Source organism: Plectropomus leopardus, chromosome 23 (genome assembly GCF_008729295.1).
Source record: "Plectropomus leopardus isolate mb chromosome 23, YSFRI_Pleo_2.0, whole genome shotgun sequence".
Lineage (NCBI taxonomy): Eukaryota > Metazoa > Chordata > Actinopteri > Perciformes > Serranidae > Plectropomus > Plectropomus leopardus.
This window is the reverse complement of record NC_056485.1, coordinates 5,612,218-5,635,715: the sequence shown is the minus strand read 5'-3', so window position 1 is coordinate 5,635,715 and position 23,498 is coordinate 5,612,218. Positions and strand designations below refer to the sequence as shown.

Below are 23,498 nucleotides of genomic sequence, written 5' to 3'. Positions count from 1 at the left end.
AAGGAGAATGGTTAGTGATTGTTTCAATAATGATCTAAACTTTGTGTGTCCAGGGATTTACACTGGTGGGTTTTTTTTAAAAATTACTTGGCTCATGTCAAACCTCATGCAGAGAGAGAAAACTTGAGGGCATTGGGAGCATTACAGGACTTGTATGGGTGCTAATGGCTTTGGATGAATTCAGATACGTTCTGGCCGAAAGCGATGTAAGGGCCCAGATAGCTCTGACAGTGTGCAAATGTATCTGTGCTAAAAGACTTTTCTATAGGCTGCTGACGATACAGAAGGACAAAGTCTCTTTGTCATGCGTTTCACCGTGTCTGAGTGAGTGCCTGAATAAGAGACCAAGACAGAGAGAAGGCCTGTTTGGGACAACAGGACAGTGCACAAACATTACTCGTTTTGCTTTACGTCACAGGCAAGTGGCTGTAAAAGCAGGAAAATGTGGATTACATCATGCGGCCACAGTCTCTCCACAGAGAGCCTGTTATCAGCACAGTGCAGGCATGAATGTGCTCTCAATGCAAATAGTGTGGCCTGTCCGCCCTCTGTTAACCTGTATGCTGTCTGCACTAATGAATGATTAGAGATAGCTGTTTCAGCCGGTTTATATAGTGCTCCAAGTCAAACACAACTCGGACAGTTTTGTGTCTTTTCCCTCTCTCTTTGATCAGAGCCTGATTAACAGACAAGACACTTTTCAGGAGAATTAAATGATACCAAACCAATTTTAAGTAATTGAATCAACATTTTTGTCTGCAGAAAAGAGTTAAAGAAAAACTCCAACAGCAAAACCAACAATAATGTCTCCAACTAACAGGTATTGCCCGTTTATCCAAAGCCTAGTGTATTCCTCTATGCCATGATGCCTAAAAAAACTATTAAAGGGAACCTACATGCTTTTATTTATTTTATGCCATATAGAATTTTACAATGTTGGATATTTATATTGTAACGGGGAGTGGTAGGACAGAATTGCAGCACAACAGAGCAGATGAGTAATTAGTCATTACCTTTTTTATAATCTTTTGGAAGGCTGAATGGAGAAAAGGTGAGTATAATCAGGTTGCAGGTAAGTAGGGACAGTTATCAGTTCTGAGGTGGAGCAGAGTTTATGGGTCGAGCAGAGTTTGCAGACAGACTGGGGTGAGCTCACGTTCACAGGTGATAGCTCAGAGTTCGAATGGGGAAATTGTGAACGTGGAGCAGACTGGCAGGTGAATGTATCAGGTAAGTTGCAGAAACACTTACAACAGGGAGCTTGTGGGAAAAGCCGGGACTCCAGAGAGGGGCAGGCAGGGCTCGTGATCAAATATGAAGCAGAGTTGGTTGGTATGGTATGTGATATGAAGCAGGCAGGCAGCAGAGCAGAGGAATCCAGTCGGAGCAGGTAGCAGGATCAATGAGGATAGGCGGGGAATCGATGTACCATCAGAACAATAAACACCAGTGGCACTCACATGGAGGAGATGTGAGCCGAAGCAGTACACCGCACAGCCACGGGCAGATGAGAACCAGGAAGTGCACAGGCAAAACTCGTGGTCAGAGATAGAAGGCTGTTAGGTATACCGGGGCAAAGAGGAAGAGGTGAGCCTAGTCAAAACCAGGAAAAATAGCTTAAATACTGGCTTGATTGGAGATGAAGAGCAGCTGGGAGCACCAGGTAGAGGTGATGAGGTTGATGAGGGAGAGTGGCTGGGTGGAGAGAGAGATGGGGGAAAAAAGTAAGCGTAAAAAAATCCACAGCGGCAGGAGATAGGCATAGCAGGCCGTTACACACATTATAAATGTGATTACAGTTTCAAATAATGAGATAAAAGTATGTAAACGTTCTGAGTACTTTGTTTCTACTGTTTGTTTTTTTCTACTTTGGCTATAAAATGAGTTAGATTATACGGAATTTTTTTATATGATCATCTGCTCCAACCACAAGTATTAACATTCAGGCTTACTTCATGCTAATGTCAAGGAATGCTAATTTCTCCCAGGTTTTTGGATCATATTCCTGTTGGAACATGAGTGGTTGTGTTTAGAAGCTTTTATTTGTGATTCTTCAAGGGAGAAAGTGCTGCTACATGCAGCTAGAAGAAATCTAATCTTTGTTGCCAATGTTGTTAATTTTTCCCAATATCAGATCATATTCCTGCAGGATCACGTCTGGTTGTGAAGATTTTGGTTTGAAAGCCTTTTTTGTGGTTTTTCACAGTAGAGAGTTCTGTTATTCTCTGTTACATCATTTCCTCTGCTACAATGACTTTGCAGAGAGATCAGCAGAGGCAGTATACCCAAACATTTAAGTGCTGCCAGACTGTCTAACACAACAAAAAACAGAGAAGCTTGAACACAGAGAGGGAGTGTGACTTCATTCTCTGCTCAGGACGGTATTATTATAATATGTCTTTACATAGCAAATAGCTGTTTGCTGTTATATTAATGCTCTGAATTTTGCATACAACACCTTTGATACTCAGCTGTGAAAATCAAATGATGTATCAGCTGCAGTGTCTTGTGTCCTTGTGTGACACTGTAATCATTTATAGTCATTTAATACCTCATTCTCCTTTTAATTTGGCTCTCAACATTTCAAAGTGACAAATAATGCAGTAACACCTTGGAGCAACATAGTGAAAAAATGCATTACTATTTCAGGTCTCAAAACACGTGAATGATGGAGCCAACAAGCTTAACCACAAACGTTCCTGGCTGAGGAGCGCGTGGCATTATAAGCCTGCTTATCATGTGTGTAGGTCAAAGGTGATGGTGCTGAAACTACTGTCTGGTATGAATGAGGGCTGTTTTCTCTCATTATCAGCATTTAGAGCCACTTAGAGCTTCTTGTCATGTTGATAAAGACAACGCAATAAATCTTGTCAGCTAGTCACACAGATTCTTTGAAAAGGCATCTGGTGCTGGACAGACAGCGTCGCTCAGCTGTGTTCAGGAATCACAGTTCATCAGCGGAGATAGGACTCTTAAAAGCAGACAGATGCCAGAATCCTGTTTGACAGAAATGGCCTCTGTGACACTAAGTTAAAAGGAATGTGCGGTATGGGAGGCACTGTTGTATAAGCCCTAGCAATTGTTTAAAACTGATGATACAAAACTACCACTCCACACACACAACAGGCTCTTCGAGGAAGACAGGTTTTGAGGAAAGGGTAATGACATGCCCATTAACAGAGCCTTTGTTTGGGGAATGTTCCTTGCGTGGCCTCCTCCTCTTTTGCAATGCAAAATGAATACATGAATAATTCCAGTCATGTATAATTACAAAGACTCACACAGCAACAATTTCTGGCACGGAGAAACGCCTCATATGGTTTTGGCTATCATGATTTAAAGGGCCATTCCACAGTTTTTTCAATCTTGCCGCTCTGTCATAAAACAACATTGAATCATTCACTCCGTTAGTCCCTAAATGACTAACAGCACTTTAGCAGAAGCCTCTACCTTAATGTAATACAGCTGTGACATCACAACTTCACAAAAGTGCTGAGTGCCTGTTTAACCCTTTGAAACCTGGATCAATGTTACCTTTCAGACACTTAAAACGCTGAGTAAATTTTCTTTCTTTTGAGAACGTTTTTTTTTTTTTTTTTAAAGGGAAATGAGGAACTTGGCAAGAAATGTTCCACAGATTGTAAGAAATTGGTTGCAAATTATTTTGAAAAAAGACAAGGGGGGAAAATGAATAAGAATATATTTATATTATGTTTGTATTTATAATTATCATAACTATATATTTAAAGTTATTTTCACTAAATTATTTTTAAGCTTTTTTTTTAGGGTCTTTTCTTTGTTTGTTTGTTGAACTTTCTCCCTTTTTTTCAATTTATAGGCAATTTTATTGAATTTTTTACAACTAGTAAATTCTAATAATGTCAAATTCGATGTGTTATCACTGCTGTATGTTCCACTACTTTCATTTGCTTGCCCCCAACTATGTTTGTCAGCTATTGTGTGGGAAAGAAATGTACAGTGGGTTTATCAGAGGCTTTTCTCAGGAAAGTAAGATTAATGAGAGCGATAAGAGTGATCCAAAATCATAACTTATCAAACTGTTAAACCAAAACAACGACCTAAAAGATGCTTAAATGTTTCACAGAGCCAAGAAGAACTGCTGGGAAATCTCTTTTGTTTGTCCCAACGTGTACTTGTCCATTGATGACACATCACAAGCTGAAAATTGACGTAATCAACATTCAAACAACCCAGTCGTCAAACAGTCATTTTTCAAGCAGACTATCGATAGTACATGATGTAGATCGGACCCCTCTTTAAAATCCAGTGACGCTCCATGACGCCTCCGAGATCAGGAAAACACACTTGGTTAAAGTTCAGAGACAAAGAGCAGCACTGTGTTAATGGTGTTTCTCCTGCTGGAAGTCAGGCCACGAGATGAGCTGGACACCCTGGCAGCTCATATGACCAAGGATGTGTGGCTTTAAAACAGAATGAGGTATTCATAACTGCTTCGCACCTCCTCACGTGGGCCGAGCTAAGCAGCATTTGTGCGTGTGTGTGAGTAATTGGTGTAAACCTCTCACCACAACTATCTTGCACGACAAACGCTTTAAGATTGGAGTCTATGTGAAGACTTTTGTCCCAAAATGAGTCAGCATCAGCTGCAATCTGAAAGTGTGCTTTAAAAAATAAAATTAAAAAAAGTGTGATATTTACTCTATTTATAATGGCATTTATTATGACTACTACGGGTCACATATCTATGGTAACTATTCTAAACGCAAGGTCAGTTTATTAACCGAGTGGTGGATCTTAGGCGACATCAAGCGGTAACTTCTGACACTGAAAAATTAAGCAAATCAGGACGTGCCAAAAACTGTAGTTCACAGAGTGGCCTCTTGAGGCTGGCTCCACAACAGAATCCCTATAGACTCCCATGTTACAATAAAACAGATTTGTTTTCTTAAGCTACCGGTAATTACAGTTTCATGTGTTGTTATCAAGTGGAAGTGCTAACAACATCTTGATTTTCTGAGTTGTACTAGAATACGTTCGACTTGGGTGTGATGTCATTTCTAGCTCGGACCTCTGACTTTGGATGTAAACAAACACACCCCACTTTCAAACTTTGAAGCTTTCATGTGTATTAAAAAAGTTGGTTGCCAACAAGTGGCTAAATGAGACGACAGAACGCCATCACGCCGACCTGTGCCAAAAATAGCTTTACAGCCTCCCTCGTAGAGGTGGTGGTGACATGACCATAGTGTGGTTCGTTGTTGCCAAACAATAGTTTTTTACTTCTGGTGATTGTATCTAGGCTTCTAAAATCCTAAAAATTGTGCTTTACTGTGAACATTATCTTGCAAAACAAAATTGATAAATATCATGAACATTTTTGTGTCACAGAGCTCATTTTCTGCAATAATCCTCAATCCAATAGAAAAATCCCATCGGCTTTTTGACGAGGGAACCAGTGCAGCATCAGCTTCCAGGTTGGCTATTAGAAAAGCATTATGCTTTGGGGCACTCTGTGGAACACAATGAGCCCAGTGAGGGGCCACAGTGCAAAAACACAAAAAAAAGAAAAAGTGACACAATTCGTACATTTGTTTCGTATTCTTTTATTGTTTGATTTCATTATTTTTTGTTTGTGACTTATAGGGGAAGGGGAGTGGTGGGTGGCTTAGTTTGCTTAATCAGCGAATGTGCTATGTCCAGCACGAAGATATTCCCATTGCTTTTGACCGCACCCCACGGCCTGCCTCTGAAAATAGAACTTTCATATGAAGATATTGTAGACAGTGGTGGTATAGTAAAAATGTAATATGTTTGTGCTTCTGTGTACATTATTCATTTCTTATAATGCAGTAGAAATCTATGCTATGACAAATAGACATCAAAATATTAGATTACATGCAGCACAAAACACAGGACACTCACCCACCCTACCACCCTTTTTTTTCTTCCCACCTGAATCTCCTGACTCCAGAGCTACATCCTCCTCCACTCTGGATACCTAATCCCCATAAGCCTTTATAATGCCTCGGACAGAGAGAGAGAGAGAACCAGAGAGGAAGTAGAGAGAGGAGAGTCTGAGCTTAATGACCTTGCAAGCCGATTACGAGGCAGCCACGTTCCACAAACAGCCCTGTGAGGCCTTGCACTCAGCCTGCACACTCAAATCAACAACAGCCACGTAGAAAAGGGAGGTCATGAAAACAGATACAGTGATTTGTTCAGGGTGGCAGCAGTGACTGATGGTACTGATGATAATAGGGAACCTCTGCACTTCTTTCTTGAGTGTCCCAGTTTATTGAAAGAAGCACTAATCTGCCACTAGAGGGCAGCAGAGGCATTTTCTAATTACACAACTGTCCCCGCTGGAGAAAGTGTGTCACTTGGCCAATGCTCCCTGGTGGGCTAATAGAGTGTTGACCTGACCTCAAGACAGAAAGTATTACAGCGGTGGATTAGGAGGCAGGCCACATCAGACCAGTGGTGGGAGAGGTATTCAGAGCCTTAACTTAATTTTAAGTTAAAGTTTTAATTAATGATAACTGAGAAAATGCACTTTGAGTATTAAAAGTAAAAGTCCTCAATGCAGAAGATTGTCCCCCTGTACTATATATTATATATTTATAAATGAACATTCAAAGCACATTTTTTTAACTATTCACTAATTATTTTAATATTATTATTATTATTGTTGTTGTTGTATTATTGTTATTATTATGTATTTTTTTGTATTAAATATGTGCTATTAAATTAAACAGCTAAATATGTATTTTGGACCTTTTCCCCCACTAGTCTGAACATTCGACATGTTATGGAGGCAAAACAGTCCCAAATCTTAAAACTGATATATAGGCTTTTTTATACATGGTTGTCTACAAACAGCCTGAATTGAAGATTAAATTATTGCATGAAATTGTTGTGATCATGCTTTGTATTTTGATAGTGTATAGATTTGTCTATTCAAAGCAGAGCATGTAAAAAAATAGCTCAGTTTCACAAACTTTTTTGTTATGTCCTATAGCCTATTATTTTTTTTCACCATACTCTTACCATTTCCAAAGGTAATATTGGTGTATGTGGTCAATTCTGTTTGACCTACTCTTCTTATTGCATGTGATTTCATGTTATTCACACAATAAATTTACAGAAGCCATGCACAGGTAAATCATTTTATTGAAATGTTTCAGGAAATAGTTTTCTGCCTCTGCAGCTGCCATTTGGCCCCACCCCAGGGTGCTGTGGCCCTGTTCACTTCTTCTGACAAATGCGGCCATGGCAGGCACAGGCGAGAGCGCCTACCGTCTCTACAAATTCCTGGAAGTCGACCTCAGAGTCTCTGTTAAAATCCAGAGCTTTCAGCAGCTTGTCCACCTCGGCTTGGTTCTTTGTATCCTGTAGAGACAAACGAAAACAGCATTAATATTGTTGGCCACTGATTAAATCCTATGTTACACAATTATCCCTCCCAAGTGGTGTACAGTACCTTGAGCAGTCCAGGCAGCTCCTTCTCCAACTGGTCTTCACCTCAGCTTTGCTTAGGGAGTCCTTTTTGCTCTCTGCACCAGCATATGTATCAAAGGTGTCCGACAGGAGGGCCACAGCTGTCTCTAGCTTGCTCATGTTTGCTGTTTTAAGAGGTGGTTAGTCGTTGAAGAGGAAAATGGAAAATCGACACTGATCAGATGTATCGGGACTGGAAGGGGAAAATGTCAGCCTTTATACCTTTTGAAAAAATGGCTTGGGACATGTGTCAAAAGGTCTGCTTTTACAAGCTTAAGTCGATAAAGGTGGTGGCTCCACTTGTATCAACAAAGGCTCTGTCCAACAACGCCCTGTGCACCAGTTGCTTCAGGTACTAGGCTGTAGTAATTTAACTGATGATTTAAGGTGAGGTATTTCTTTTAAGTAAACCACAATACATTCTGGGATTTCTTTGATTTGAGACAATTATTTCATGGTGCAAGATTTAAATCCTGTACTGGTTGTGTCACGTAGGGTTTCATCATTAGATGATGCAGAAACATGTTCAGGTGTCACTGCATCTGCTGTGGTTGGTGGTTGTGTAGCTGCTGCGTAAAGGTGAACATAAACCACAAAAGAAAGGTTCAAACTGCTTAAAAGTCAATAACTCAGTTGCAGCACTTTGTTTTAGCACAATAAGAAAGAAACACATAGAAATCCCCACATTTTGCATCTCCAATATAATACTGCAGGACACATTTAAGAAGTTGGACTCCATACGAATGTAGATTGACATGTGACATAAGTATGTCATAAAAATGGCATTAAAAAAAAAATTAAAGTCACAGTACAGTTATATGTCATAAAAGAGTCAGAGTTTTTACTGCATGCATGCATGCATGCAATTATTCTATTATATAAATTATTTGCAAATCATTTTAGACCTATATTCATTAAAGTCCAAAGAAAAGATATTTAATGTTCAAATTGACAAACGCTGTTGTTTTTTGGTTTATATACACTTATTGTGAGTTTGACACCTGCAACACGTTCCAAAAAAAAAAAAAAAAAAAAGAGCCAGGGGCATATTTACCACTGTCATACATAACTTTTCCTTTTATCAACACTAAAATGTTCAGTTCAGCTGCTGAGTTTTTAAAAACTTCTCTCAGGGGTTTGTACGTAGTTTCATTCCACCGCTGCCTCAGGCTTATCAGGTGTAAACACAACGCAAGCAAACATCAACTCTTGCATAACAACCCAAAGTCTTGAATTTGTTGTGGTCTTTACAAAGATCCTGTTGCTGTGTTTGTGTTGGCTTTTAACACCTACGTGAGTTTAAAATAGATGTGTGTGTGTGTGACCACTTAGATGTTTGCAAGACGCTGCTTGTAAAGCGATATATTTTGTATGGCGCTCTGTTGCATCAGCTGCAAAGCCACTGCTCTGACCACTCGCTTGAGATTTTCCAATTGTCCTCTGGCTCTGCACGCTTCTGACGGGCCAGGATCACTTAGTCAGCTGTGTATTAAAACACAGCTTCTTATTGATTTAAGCTTGGCATGCTTGATCGAACCAAGGCTGGTAGTGTTTTATCAACAAATAAACACACGTCATCTAATCCTTCGGTTGAAGCAAGACCATGCAAATGTTGATTTTTATCTCTATGAAGACATAGCAAACTGTGCATGTGGGTGTTTTCACTTGTCCTAGTTAGACAGGAAGTCTAGCGATAGCGCTTACATGAGCGAGGCTATTTGACCAGCTGCCTTTGCGCTCTAAAACCATTTCCTATCATACACCATCGACCACATGAAATGTCAACTTCTTCTTCTTCCTTAATTATTAAATTAAATACATACATTTCTGGAACAAAAATCTAAACTTTGGATAAAATCAGGTTCAAATTATTTATTTTGTTGACATGTTAAAGTCAAACGTTTTACAATGGGAATTTTGGATATTATATACCATATATATTATACCATGTATCAGAAAAAAAGACTGTCATCAGCAATTTAAAAAAACAAAAACATTTTTTTGCAATGTTTTTAGGGATAAAATGGTATATCATTCTGGTTGTAAATTAGGAAGGATTTTTAAAAAAAAATCTGAACCGGACCTTTTTCTCCTACTAGTCTCAAAGAATTCAACATATTATGGAGGCAAATAAGCCCCAAATCTTAAAATTGACCACTGATATTGGGGTTGGTTACAGACACAGATGTCTACAATCAGCCCCATAAATTGTTGTAATCATGCAATGGATTTTAAAATTGTATAGATATGTCCATTCAAAGCAGAGCATATGAAAATAATGATATTTCACAGTTTTCATTTTTTATGTCCTGTATTACTTTTTTCCATCATAGTCTTACCATTTTTAAAGGTAACATTGGTGTATGTGGTCATTTCTGTTACCTAATCTTGTTGTTGCATATAATTTCATGTTAGTCACATAATGCATTCACACAAGCCATGCACAAGTAAATCATTTTATTGAAATGTTTCAGTGATTCAGTGACTGTGCAGCCGCCATTTGGCCCCAAAACAGAGTGGGGTGGCCCAGCTCACTTCCTCCTGTAATAGCGGTCGTGGCAGGCACAGGTTAGAACAGCTATCAGCATCATAAATTCGCTGAAGTCGACCTCAGAGTCTCCGTCAAAATCCAGTTCTTTCAGCAGCTCTTCCACCCTGGCTTGGTTCTTTGCACTCTGTACAGACAAACGAAACAGCATTAATATTGGTAGATACTGCTAAAATCCTGGGTCACACCTTAATAAGTGGGTTTATTTCAGCCATGATAAGTAGATTATAAAGAGTTCAAATCCACGATAGGTTGTTAGGGTGTGGATATGATAATAACTTAAAGTTGAGGGTTGACACTACAATGAGAGGGAGTTGCCGAGCAAGCCAAAAATGCAGAATCCACATTAATAAACAACTACAAATTGGCAGCTGCAAAATTATTTTTAAAGCTGCTGCTGAAGATTGTTAAAAAAAAACCTATGGTTTCAGGGTTTAAATTTTAGAATATACACCCAACCACCAAAACTGGTAGCCACAAACATTGCTAGGGCAAAAAATTGACATGAAAACACAGAATACAAGGTCTATTTTTGCATCAATTCAATCAGGAAAGCATATGTTAATATATTATCAGTATTGGTAGGTTCTTTTGTACTTTACCACTGAACTTATGCAATGCAGCATATTCGTTTAGTAGTAAAATACTGAAAGACTCATTAAACAGGTCTCAGTGCTGTTAACACCCTGATTGGCACAGTTATCCCTCCCCAGTAGCGTACAGTACCTTGATCAGTCCAGGCAGCTCGTTCATAAACAAAGCCTTCACTTCGGTTTTGTTTAGGGTGTCCTTATTGCCATCGGCACCAGCATATGTATAAAAGGTCTCCAACAGGAGGGCCACAGATGCCTCGACATTGCTCATGTTTGCCGTTTTAAGAGGTGGTTAGTCGCTGAAGAGGAAGTGAAAGATCGACACTGATCGACAGAGCTGTAGATGTGTAGGGACTGGAAGGGGAGAATGTCAGTCTTTATACCTTTTGGAAAATGGCTCGGGGTGTCAAAACATAAGCTTTTACAAACTTAAGTCTTTGATAAAGGCGGTGACTTCATCTGTGTCAACAAAGCCTCTGTCCAACAACTCCTTGTGAACAAATTACTTCATGTACCGGGCTTTAGTAATTTACTTGATTATTTAAGGTGATGTATTTTATTAATTCAACCACAATTGATTCTAGGATGTCTTTTATCTAAGACAGTTATTCTCATATACAGTACTGCAGGACTCCATATGAATGTGGAGTGACATGTGGGGTAAGTATGTCATAGAAATACCCTTAAAAAAGTCATAGTGCAGTTGTATATCATAAAAAGTCAGAGTGTGTACTGTTCCTGTATGGCCCTCAATTATGTGCTAGGTCACTAAAATGGCATGCAGTCATCAGATTTTTAAGAACCTCTGGATATAATGTAATTATACATTTTGTAGTACATATCATAAAATGTCATAGTATGTCATAAAAAAAGTCATTTAAAAGTCATATAGTCTAACCTGAATTCCAAAAATAAAAACAGAAAGCAAGTATTTGCAGATTACCAATATGATTTGAAATAAATACATTTATTGTGAGTTTGATGTCTGCAATATGTTCCAAAAAATTGGGCCAGGGGCATATTTACCACTGTGTTACATAACCTTTTCTTTTATCAACACTAAAATGTTCAGTTTAGCTGTCGGGTTTTTAAAAACTTCCTTCGCGGCTATGTACATACTTTCGTTCCACCACTGCCTCAGGCTCGTCAGGTGTAAACACAATGCAGGCAAACATCAACGGTTGCATAAGTCTCATCTACTTGAATATATCTGAATATTGAATATGTCTATAAAGACATAGCTAACTGTGCATGTGGGTGTTTTCAGTTGTCCTGTTTAGATAGGAAGTCCAGTAATTGTGCAAAAATGAGTGAGGCTATCTGACAAGCTGCTTTTGCACACAAAACCTTTTTCTTATCATACACCATCTACCATATGAAATGTCAACACATATTTTGTTCTTCCTCCACCAAACAAGTACATATTGTTTCCACCACTGGTGTGCAAAAGCAAAATGCAGTCTAGTTTATTTTATGTATGTATACCAGTGTTCTGTCTTACATGTGTTGAGGAGGTATATGAGGAGTTATCTTTAATCATATTTTTGTGTTGTAAATGACTGTGTGTGCGACACATGCCATATTTTAAAAATAAACCACTGATACTGAGGCCAGTTTTAGACAAGGATGTCTGTAACCAGCCTGGATTTAAGATTTAATTATTAAAATATATTGTTGTGATCATGCAATGGATTTTGATGGTGTATAGATTTGTCCATTCCAAGCAGAGCATGTAAAAATAGTGCAGTTTCACAATTTTTTTTATGTCCGTTGTTTTTTCACTGTACTCTTACCATTTTTAAAGGCAAGATACCGTTTGACCTAATTGTCTTATTGCTTATTTCATGTTAGTCACACATACATTTACATAAGCCATGCACGGGAAAATAAATCATTTTATTGAAATGTTTCAGGAAATTGTCACTACAGTTATTTTATGACTTTGCAGCTGCCATTTGGCCCCACCCCAGGGTGTGGTGTCCCTGTTCACTTCTTCTGACAAATGCGGCCATGGCAGGCGCAGGCGAGAGCGCCTACCATCACCACAAATTCCTGGAAGTCAACCTCAGAGTCTCCGTTAAAATCCAGAGCTTTCAACAGCTTGTCCACCTCGGCTTGGTTCTTGGCACCCTGTAAAGACAAACGAAAACAGCATTAATATTGTTGGCCACTGATTAAATCCTATGTTACACCTTAATAAGTGGGTTTGTTTCAGCCATATTTAGTAGATTAGAAAGTTCAAGATTGGTCTTTGGCAGAGATGACAAGAACTTAAAGGTGAGGCATAAGTCTTTAATCTGGCCAAAAATTCAAAATTCACACTATAAGACAACTAGCAGCTGCAAAATCATTTTTGAAGTTGTGGCTGAGAAATGCTCAAAAAAAAAAATTCAAGGTTTAAATTTTCTACATTTCACAAAATATGCCCAACCACCAAAACTGATAGTCACAAACATTTCTAGGAAGACAGAAGAAAAGGTGTTTTTTGCATTTTATTAATCAGGAAAAGCCTGGGGTAAAAAACACCATAAGTCAATACATTACATTATTGGTAGCTTCTTTTGTACTTTACCAGTGAGCTTGTCCTATGCAGTACATTACTAGGTTCTAGGTTCAGAGGTAAAATACTGAAATGCTCATTAAACTCAGTGCTGTTACAACCCTGGTTGGCACAGTTATCCCTACCCAGTGGTGTACTGTACCTTGAGCAGTCCAGGCAGCTCCTTCTCCAACAAAGTCTTCACCTCAGCTTTGCTTAGGGAGTCCTTTTTGCCCTCTGTACCAGCATATGTATCAAAGGTGTCCAATAGGAGGGCCACAGCTGTCTCTAGCTTGCTCATGTTTGCAGTTCTAAGAGGTGGTTAGTCGTTGAAGAGGAAAATGGAAGATCGACACTGATTGAGCGAGTGGTATATGTGTCGAGACTGAAAGGGGAAAATGTCGGCTTTTATACCTTTTTGAAAAAATGGCTTGGCGCATGTCTCAAAACGTCAGCTTTTACAAGCTTAAGTCTTCGATAAAGACGATTGCTCCACCTGTGACAACAAAGCCTCTGTCCAACAACGCCCTGTGCACATATTACTTCACGTTCCATTTGAGGCTTTTGTCATTCCTTTATTGATTTAAGGTGAGGTCTTTTCATTAAGTAAACCACAATACATTCTGGGATTTCTTGGATTTGAGACAATTATTTCATGGTGCAAGATTTAAGCCCTGTTTTGGTTGTATCATGTTGGGTTTCATCACTAGGTGATGCAGAAACATGTTCAAGTGTCACTGCATCTGCTGTGGTTGGCGGTTGTGTAGCTGCTGCATAAAGGTGGACATAAACCACAAGAAAGTTCAAACTGCATAAAAGGCCACCAGTGAGGATGTTTGCTTGCACGACTCTGCTCTCTGCCCTAGTTTCCTGAAAACATTGCTATTTTACAGTATAGATAAGATTCAGCAGTGTGTAGAAGAATTTCGCTGGTCAGACAAATACATAGATGGGCCCACATTTTGCATCTCCAATATAACACTGCATGATACATTTAAGTACAAGACAACCTCAGAGACACAAAGACACTAAAAGAGACACAAAAAAAGACCAGAAAGAGCAGCAAAGAACTACAAAGAGAAGACATGAAATAATTACAAAACCTGGCAAAACAATCACAAAGAAACACAACATGAACAAAACAAATTACTTCAAAGAGACACAAGACTACAGGAGAATAACTTCAAAAAAAGACACAGAACAACCACAAGGTGACACAAAATGAACAAAAATGGACACAAATCCACATCAAAGTCTTGCTCCTGTGTAGGACAGGTTGTGGGGCCTAATCCATATTTGTGCCCAGGGCTCCACTGTCTCAGAATCTCAGAAGTTTTTTTTTGGTTTTGTTTTTTGTCAGGATTCCACAGATCTGATTTATGTGCTTGATAGCAAAAGCAATGTATCACTATGTGCGTGTACAGGGGTTAATATCTGCAAGAAAAAGAAGGACAATGTGTGAAAGCGTGAGAAACCTACTGTCACCTTGTGTGGTGGTTAACACCTTTAGCGTGTAAGTGGATATAAGCTTTTTTTTCAGCTGGTAACTAAGTCAGAGGTTGTGCAAGTTTGTTTTGCTCACATGAGTGAAGGAGTGTCTCTCTCTAAAGCCTTTAATACTCTTTATCAGTCTGTAATGGGCTGACTCATTGAGCCAAGTATCTCTGTATCAACAAACTTCGTAGTTCGCGCCCATCAGGCTAGTATTATATTATAGTATATTAACTTATCAGTCATAACTTTAACATTATGACTTATCTCATCTGTTGTGACAACACAAACTAACATGCTAGAAATGTAGTCCCACCTTAAAATGGGGTGATGTTCAGCATGTTCACAAGAAGAGTTCATTGCTGCATTCAACGGATGTCGTGTTTAGGTCTACCGTGTTCACAAGAAGAGTCCATACGAAGGCCCACCTCTTGTGGTATTCATGACCTCGTAAGTTTCTGAACACTGTGATGTTGTTGTGATGTATTTGCTGATGTTTTTCGAAAAGTGGTGGGAGGGATGGAAGTTCATTTCTTGACGGACAGTAAATTTCTTTGTAATTTTAGAGTATGTCTTGTGATATTCTCGATGGTCCCAATGGTTCTCTGTCATTACTTTTGCATTCTCTGCATTACATTAACAGCTTGCTAGCTCACTAAAACAACAACAACCACCTCCAGGTGGAAAACCGAGATTGATTTCAATCAATATGTGAAATTGAAATGAAATGAAAAAAAAAAAAAAATTCATTTCTGTGGTTATTTTGTCATTTTGCATCTGTAATGTTTAAAGATATTTAGTTAAACATGGCACTCAGACTTATTTAATGTATCTGCTATGTTTATCTCATGCACTGTCCACAGACACAGAAGCCAAATAATGTCACCTACCATTGTGGACGGGGGCACAGCATATTCATTTCAGCTATACAAAAAAAGGTTTATATCAGTTTGAGTATTTTTACCTTACACACCAACTAATTGTGCCAGCAGTCGACCAGCAACTCCCAAAGTATGTATGTATATGTATTTCAAAAAGATATTGTGATTTAGTCATAAGCTTCGAGATGCTAAGAGTTGCGTCCATGTTGCCATTGCCTAACAGCCGTGCTCTGACTTAACTTGAACACCAAGCACATCCCCTACAAGACCTTACACATCCTCACATGTCCTAACCACATCCTTATAACTTCCATTTGAAGGCAAGAGCTGTAAACCTGTCAGTTCTCATCGCTGAAAGCAAGCCCAGTCATGAAGTAATTGGGCTAGTTTTATTGCTAACGTAACTTAGCATATCCTACAAGACAGATAGCTGCTAATTGATGAGCTTACACTTATCTTCACGTGTAGATGCTAGTTAAGTGAAATTATTTAACATACAGTCACACATGAGCACCTAAAACAGAGTTGAGATCTTGAACAGTATCATAATTATAACTTTAAGTGTAATGTTTTTATGTTTGAACAGATGTACTGTGTCCAACAAGCTTTAATGGTAAGGTAAAGAGTATGATTGTATAGCCAGCAGTAGAAACCCCGGCTAACTTCGGATGTAACTGTGATTTCAGTAATGCTAACGGTGTTTTACCAACATGTTCTCTGGAATTTTTAGAAAATTAACACATAACCTGAAATGCAGAGCATATGTATTGATTGAATACGGATAGTAAAACATTAGTCAGCAAAATGTAGCCTGTTTTCAGTAAGTCAGCCACTTATTATTGACCATTTTAGAAGCTCTGTATCAGTTTGTGTGATGAAAATGCACACAGCGAGTCCGAGGAGAAACTACTTCGACCGTCACAGGAGCTGCTTTTTCCATTTCCCGTCATTGACATATAATGCAGCCAACCCCTAACACCACAGTTTCCACTCAGCGTCCTTTTTGTGATCTGAAGTCATTGTGAAACCTGCATCTTTGCTCCTGAATCAATACCAGTCACTAATGTAGACCCCTGACTAGGTAGTGTGATCAAGCCAGAACAAAAGCAATAGTACAAGTAAACCTGTCTATGAATGCAAACCTTGTTATTATTGAAATCAACTCAGACCACAAAGATGGATCAGACTTTATAGAAAAATATCAAATATTTACATTCTAAAATCATTTACAAAATTCATGAGAAAATATACATGATGAAAAATAGGGAAATAAAACACTGGACAATGGGGGAAATTCCCCTGTGCAGATCCTTATTCACTTTCTTTGGTCTCGACACGTTCAAAGTAATCGAAGGATTCATACACCGGTACCTGACACTGCAACAGACAGACAGATTGAAACAGTTATTGCAAACCAAATTGTACTGTATCAGTGCAAAGCAGTGCATTAGTATGTGTTGACATGCACAATTTAAAAAAAAAAGTAGAAGGTGTAAAAATAGTAGGCGGAGGCATTAGGCACATTTCATCAGAAACAGGATGTCAGTTATTTTTCATAATAGTGTCCCAATACTAGAGACAATTACACAATTGAAATTATCCATTTAAAAATTTTGAACATTATTCTTCAGAGTATACTTCATGCCACCATGCCATGTATCAAGCGTGTAGATTATGGTGTTACTTTACTACATTACTAAAAGGGCACAGTTTTTGGGGGGGTACATGTAAAGAGGCGGTTTGGGGGATTTCCGCCAGAAAATTTGGAGCATTAAGCACTTAATTTCCCACATTGTGGCTCTGGTGATTTTGTTATGCATCAATGCATGGTGTAAATGTCTTGAATTAAACATTGCCAAAAAAACTGTCCTCAAGTGATGTGGCCATCCTCCCCCCAAACTTTATAAAAATGGTGGAAAAATACATAACAGAACATAATGCAGTCTAATGAAACTAAGTTCAAACTCGGAAATTCCTATAGTAGGCCTAGTGACAACAACAAACGTGAGTCTCAATAAAAAAGGAATATTTTAAGTATTAAAATTTGCTGTTTATGGGAACTATATGACAACTTACATGTGTCTCTGCAATTGAAAACAAATCGTACTGCAACTAACAGAGATAAAAGCGGAAAGTAACTGCGTAGTATGCAGCATGTACCACCAGGTAATTCAATACCTTTGATCAGAAAGGAATGAAATGTTGCACTTATCACATTGGTAACCAACAATAGAGCTGTAATTTAATGTAGCTTTCTTTGTCTATAAAATAATTTTATGAGCCTTTAGAGAGATGCATATTTGCACCTTTCACTACATCAGTGGCATGTCTTACACAGCTCACACACATTATATAAACCTCTCGTGCAAAGTAGTCCTGCAAAGAGGGGTAGGATCATATCGAAAGGTGGTTTCCCTTTTCCTAACACTATTTGATACCTCATTTACCACACTGAACAAAAAGAAACAAACACATCCTGCCCTCTAGTTAGTGCCACCTTTTTTTCCCTAGTTTGCTGCTGCTACTCTACACGCAACATTCGTGCACAAGTATCATTGCAAAGTAGATGTTATTCGACTCACCCACTGAGATGAACCTCTGGAGGAGCTGGTGCTGTGTTTGTCCATTTCTGCTTCCTCAGAGTCAATGTGGGGGACCTCGTAAATCACCCTAAGTGCTTGTGCTGAGCCCACAGGACACACACAAACATACAAATAATTAATAGAATTAATCAAAAAAAACCAAAATGAAACCCGGGTTGTACATAGAATACATAGCAGCACACTTCAACAAATTGAGCTACAGGGCGCCCCCATATTTGTCGTCTTTAAAGCACAGTTTAGTGCCAGTTATTTTTTACTCCTGAAATTCAATCTGCGCAGTTACCATTCTGTTAAGGTCTTGAGAACTATAAGTTTCCTTAAGTATAACTTATTACTTACTTAAGTTTTCCTGTAAACAGATTGTTGCTTAGAGTGTCATCTTGTATTGCGTTATCTAAAACAAATTAATAACATCTTACTCTTACATTTACAATTTGTGTGCACCACAAATATGATTGTGTTCGTCCATATTATTTGAGTACACAAAAGGTAAGTAAGAATATATGGGGGTTTTTTTTGTTGTTGTTGTTTTGTAATTTGGGTGAGTTAAACATTTGATCTGAATGCTATGGTAAAAATACATTTTTCTTTTTACCTCGCCTCCTTTGTTGAGCGCAGACACAGATGAGAGCGATAAGAAGCAATGGAGCCACTACAGCCAGGGTAACAATCACGGGAAACCGTGAAGAGCTGCTGGCAAATCCTGGATTCCCATGATGTTAGGGGGGAACGAAACACAAGTATTACAATTAAAAAAAAAGGATTTTACAAAAAAAAGATTTGTGTCTATTGGAATGGATTGTTGAAGAGATGAAAAAGTCACATTTACACTGGTTATAAAACTAGAATCGAAGGGTTTAAAATGAAAGGTGTTTTGTTAACAAACCAAATCCCATTCTGAACACATACCACTATTAGCCCCAGCTACGCAAACCAAAGTATTAGTCAAACTCTTAATGCAACACTATGAAAGCAACGGGTGTTTGGTCACTTACCTCCTGCTGTGTCATCCTTCATGTTGCTTCTGTCCGTAACTGTGATGACAGTACCATTTCCTTCAACCTTGGCAAAAAATGGTATCTCCACAGTCACCTTACAGATGTATCTCCCTGAATCCTCTGTTGTGACATTCACGACGGTTAAGTATGAGCAGTTAGATGTCTTTCTTATCAGAGATCCTTGAGAGCAATTTTTGAGGGAGGAATTCCCAGTCTTACTATCTGTTTCACTTTTCAGCCAGGTAACTCTCAGTCTTGTTGCTCCTGTCCAGCAGCAGGTTATGTTTACTGTGTCCCCCTCCATGACAGAGACATCAGGACTCTGGGTAACAAGTGTGCCCGTGGATGAAACACCTATGAAGAGACAGTGACACATAATTTAGTAGTTCATCACCACATTAATGCATCATTTCAGGCGTTAAACCAGAAGCTAAATGAAGTAGTTAGTTTTTGCTTTAGTTTTTTTCTTTATGGACATCATTTAAAACAGACCATAGTGATATATTAAGATTTTTGAGCAAGTCAACAACCACATAAATTGGTATTACTGCATCAACATTAAAGGAATTGTGTCACATGTCTGTCAATTTCTCGATTCTCGATTTCTCAATTCACATTTATCCATTTGAAAGATTTAAAGTGTTAAAACATTTTGGTTGAAACCGTAAGCGATTTAAAATGCTAATGTTAACAAACCCTCAGAGCACTCATATCATGAAGAACAAGATCATGTATCCAAGCATTCTGCACAATTTATGTATCACTTGTTTGACTATTGACATTATCAATATAGTAATCAGAAAAAGCTGTCATAGTTTTGACATTTTGAGTACAAATTTTAAAAACTGGTAGATGTCTATGAAAGAAATGTGATGTTAAAGTTTACTGTGTTTTTACTCACTCCAGGATGAGAGGGTACACAGAGAGGCCAGCAGCAGGCTGCTCAGTAGAAGCTTCATCTTGACACTGATTCAACACCGAAAACTGACACACGTCTCGTCACAACCGCACGAAGTCCTTCCCACACACACGTATACACGCACACACACAAAAAACATACTGGGCATCATCCCTCTTTGCGTGTTCCTCTGTATTTCCTGTTAAGATGTGTGAAAAACCACAGCTTTTGTTCCTTCCTTCTTCAGATAGACGACAACTATTATAGACTGAAGTCTTTCCCGTTTCTCTGTTTCTCACAATGTAGTTTTGAACATAAAAACGTATTTTACTCTGAAACAGAAATTCTGAATTGGGTCACCAGCAAAATATATGTTGAGTGCTGGCCTGATTTTTTAACCCAGAACCTAGACTGATGTTTACCTTTTACTTACAGAAAGAGAAATACAATTTTGTTTGCAGAAATTGAAGGGAATCTTGGTGGAAATTGGTACAGTTTACCTGTTTTTAGTGAAACAGAGTGCTGTGTGTATTCGTCTTTGACCAGGGGGCTAAGAAACTTGTGATAGTGTATATCATAAGTATCACCACTAGAAGCCACTAAAGTCTAAATTCTTTACAAAAGGACTCTAATTCACCTGAACTAGAATCAGAATATGTTTATTGTCTAGCAGGTTTTCACACACAAGGAATTTGCTTCGGTGTTTTGGTACATAGACATAAAACATAAATATAGAATTGAAAAAGCTACAATAGAAATATTGCATATATTTTTTAAAAGATGTTTAACCATTTTATCCATTGCTCTTTGCATCAATTCATAAATTGTCCCAAATTGCTGCAGCTTTGCTTTTACAAAAGCCCCTATTTAAATTAGGAGGAAAATTATGCTGTCCAGTAACAATTTTAACATTGTTTTATCGCCATGAATCAAAGAGGACAGCTGTAATCAAAGGAAATGTAGGCAGCTGACTAGACTCCTTGACTATGTAAATAAAACATCAAGATACATTTCAGTGCATATTTGCATAATGTTATAGCTGCTTCTTTTATATAAATCATTAGTCATAAAAGCTGACACCATGACTGGATTACTTACATGGGCCCAAAGTGTCATGGCGCCCCCTAGCTTTCACTCAAATATATCTTGTACTGACCAGCAAAAGGTTCAAAATGAAAACAAAGAGAAACAAAGGAACTTCAGAGAGACACAAAATAACTGCAAAACAGACAAAACAATCACAAAGAGAAACAACACAACTTCAAGGGCATACAAAAAAAAACACAAGGGGACACAAGTTGACAACAAAGAGACACAGTGACTAAAAAAGACAGGATTACCTCAGACTCAAAACAACTTAAAAAGACACAAGACAAACACAGTGAGACACAAAATGACTGCAGAGACACAAAATGACCAAAAAAGACCCACAATTACTTCAGTGAGACACCCCCACCCTTCCCCAACAAAAAAAAACAACAAAAAAACACAGAGACATAAAATGACTAAAATTGCCTCAAAGAGATGCTTCCAGAAAAACTACAAAAAGGCAAAAAAACAACCACAAGGAGACACAAATTACTACAAAGCGACAGAGACAGACAAGATGATAAGAGATAAGAGATGGCGGGGCCATTTGCATGTCTGTGCCCTGGGGCCCATTGTCTCATAATCCGTCCATGGCTGACACATGTTGACTTTGTGTCCCAATCAAGACAATTCAGTCATCCTTTTTTATTTTCACTCTGTTTCCATTTCCCTCTCATCTCTCGCCTCTTCTTCTTCGTTGGTTCTTTTGACTGAAGTGAGCTCATTTCCTGGAGCAGCTGAGACATGAACGCACTGATCGGTTAGTTATAATGTACGGTCACGTGCTGTGTATGCTGCTAATGCTTGAGATTAACACCAATATCATCATAATTGAATGTAAGGGATATTGTACCTGGTGTGTGTTGCTGAGATTTGCTTGTTAACTTGTTGATGCAGAAGACAGTTATGACGAGGGCAAGAATGCACAGGTACCTCGGGACAGTAATGAACACTTCCTCCACACTTCCACGAGAATCTGAAATTAACCCACAGAGGCAACATGCTTAGACTACATCTACAATATGCTATCCAAATTTTTGGGGGGCAGCTGTCACTTACCTCCTGCTGTGTCATCCTTCGTGTTGCTTCTGTCCGTAACTGTGATGACAGTACCGTTTCCTTCAACCTCGGCAAAAAATGGTATCTCCACAGTCACCTTACAGATGTATCTCCCTGAATCCTCTGTTGTGACATTCATGAAGGTTAAGTATGAGCAGTTAGATGTCTGTATTATCAGAGGTCCTTGAGAGCAGTTTTTGAGGGAGAAATTCCCAGTCTTATTATCTGTTTCATTTTTCAGCCAGGTAACTCTCAGTCTTGTTACTCCTGTCCAGCAGCAGGTTATGTTTACTGTGTCCCCCTCCATGACAGAGACATCAGGACTCTGGGTAACAAGTGTGCCCGTGGATGAAACACCTATGAAGAGACAGTGACACATAATTTAGTAGTTCATCACCACATTAATGCATCATTTCAGGCGTTAAACCAGAAGCTAAATGAAGTAGTTAGTTTTTGCTTTAGTTTGTGTCTGATGGGACACCTATGAAGAGACAGTGACACACAATTCTGTAATTCATCACAAGTGACAGCCTCATTGAGAGAATTAGGAGTCTAATTGACCATGTCTCAATCCTAGTTTTGTTAGGGTATGGGACCCCACACATAGTGGTTTTCTTAATTTGCGTTTCCTTAATAAATTAACTTTTAGTAGTTGTTACTCTGTGGACACCCTTTGTTTGTTATGATGATCATCATCATCTTTATTTATATAGCACATTTCAAGCTTCAGCACAAAATGCTTTAAAAGATTTACAGAATAAAACAAAAATATAGGAAACCCATGTCGCCCTACTACTACTACTACTTTTACTTCTGTAAAAGATTTGAGCACTCCTTCCATCATTGATGCGTTTTGAAATAACATATCCTTTTACAATCATTACTACCCAATCCATTGTTACAATATAATCCTTTTTTCATTTCCCCAAAACCATAACATTGTTTTGCTAAAATGTAATGACTCCGTTTGAAATTACTGATACTATGCTGTAATGACATACTGATTTTGTAGCTTTAAGCAGTTATAAAAATGTCATTATTGTATTTTTACTTACACCAAGATGAGCGGGCACGGAGAGAGGCGAGTAACAGACTGCTCAGAAGAAGCTTCATCTCTTCACACCAATTCACCACTAAATACTGACACTCATCTCTTAAAAGCATTGAACTTCAAACACACACGCATGCATGCACGCACACGCACGCACGCACACACACAGACACACACATATACGCAATGGTACCTTCCTGGCAATCTCATGATATGTGAATAGTCTGTTTTTAACCATAACGTTTAGCATCCGCTGTGACTCTAACTAC

General features: G+C 38.5%; 2 protein-coding genes across 4 annotated transcripts; both read right to left on the bottom strand.

Annotated features, from left to right (window-relative positions):
* Nucleotides 1-7,227: 7,227 nt before the first annotated feature.
* Nucleotides 7,228-13,780, bottom strand: LOC121962396 (troponin C-like). The gene is given in 7 exon segments (XM_042512655.1): nucleotides 7,228-7,371; nucleotides 7,463-7,494; nucleotides 7,497-7,604; nucleotides 10,046-10,154; nucleotides 10,510-10,513; nucleotides 12,611-12,750; nucleotides 13,323-13,780. Coding segments are annotated over 7 exon segments (675 nt in total). The 5' UTR covers nucleotides 13,461-13,780.
* Nucleotides 13,781-16,706: 2,926 nt separating this feature from the next.
* Nucleotides 16,707-23,295, bottom strand: LOC121962206 (tyrosine-protein phosphatase non-receptor type substrate 1-like). 3 transcript variants are annotated; one of them, XM_042512426.1, is made up of 5 exons: nucleotides 23,234-23,295; nucleotides 22,179-22,535; nucleotides 18,730-18,837; nucleotides 18,114-18,214; nucleotides 16,707-16,908 (listed from the first exon to the last, which is right to left on the bottom strand). In XM_042512426.1, exons 1-5 carry the CDS (start codon nucleotides 23,289-23,291, stop codon nucleotides 16,843-16,845), a joined length of 690 nt encoding a protein of 229 aa, XP_042368360.1. In that variant the 5' UTR covers nucleotides 23,292-23,295; the 3' UTR covers nucleotides 16,707-16,842. The 3 variants fall into 3 exon arrangements, with proteins under 3 accessions (XP_042368360.1, XP_042368359.1, XP_042368361.1); XM_042512425.1 differs by lacking the exons at nucleotides 22,179-22,535; nucleotides 23,234-23,295 and adding exons at nucleotides 19,130-19,486; nucleotides 20,034-20,117; XM_042512427.1 differs by lacking the exons at nucleotides 16,707-16,908; nucleotides 18,114-18,214; nucleotides 18,730-18,837 and adding exons at nucleotides 21,665-21,856; nucleotides 21,973-22,095.
* Nucleotides 23,296-23,498: the final 203 nt, after the last annotated feature.

What these genes read in the sequence shown, in the direction of transcription:
- LOC121962206 (XM_042512426.1), bottom strand. Translation starts at nt 23,291, where the DNA reads ATGAAGCTTCTTCTGAGCAGTCTGTTACTCGCCTCTCTCCGTGCCCGC. An exon ending in CGCTCAACAAAGGAGGCGAG is followed by an intron (nt 18,215 to 18,729) that starts GTAAAAAGAAAA and finishes CTGTGGGCTCAG; the next exon opens with CACAAGCACTTAGGGTGATT. An exon ending in CCAGAGGTTCATCTCAGTGG is followed by an intron (nt 16,909 to 18,113) that starts GTGAGTCGAATA and finishes TGTCTGTTGCAG; the next exon opens with TGTCAGGTACCGGTGTATGA.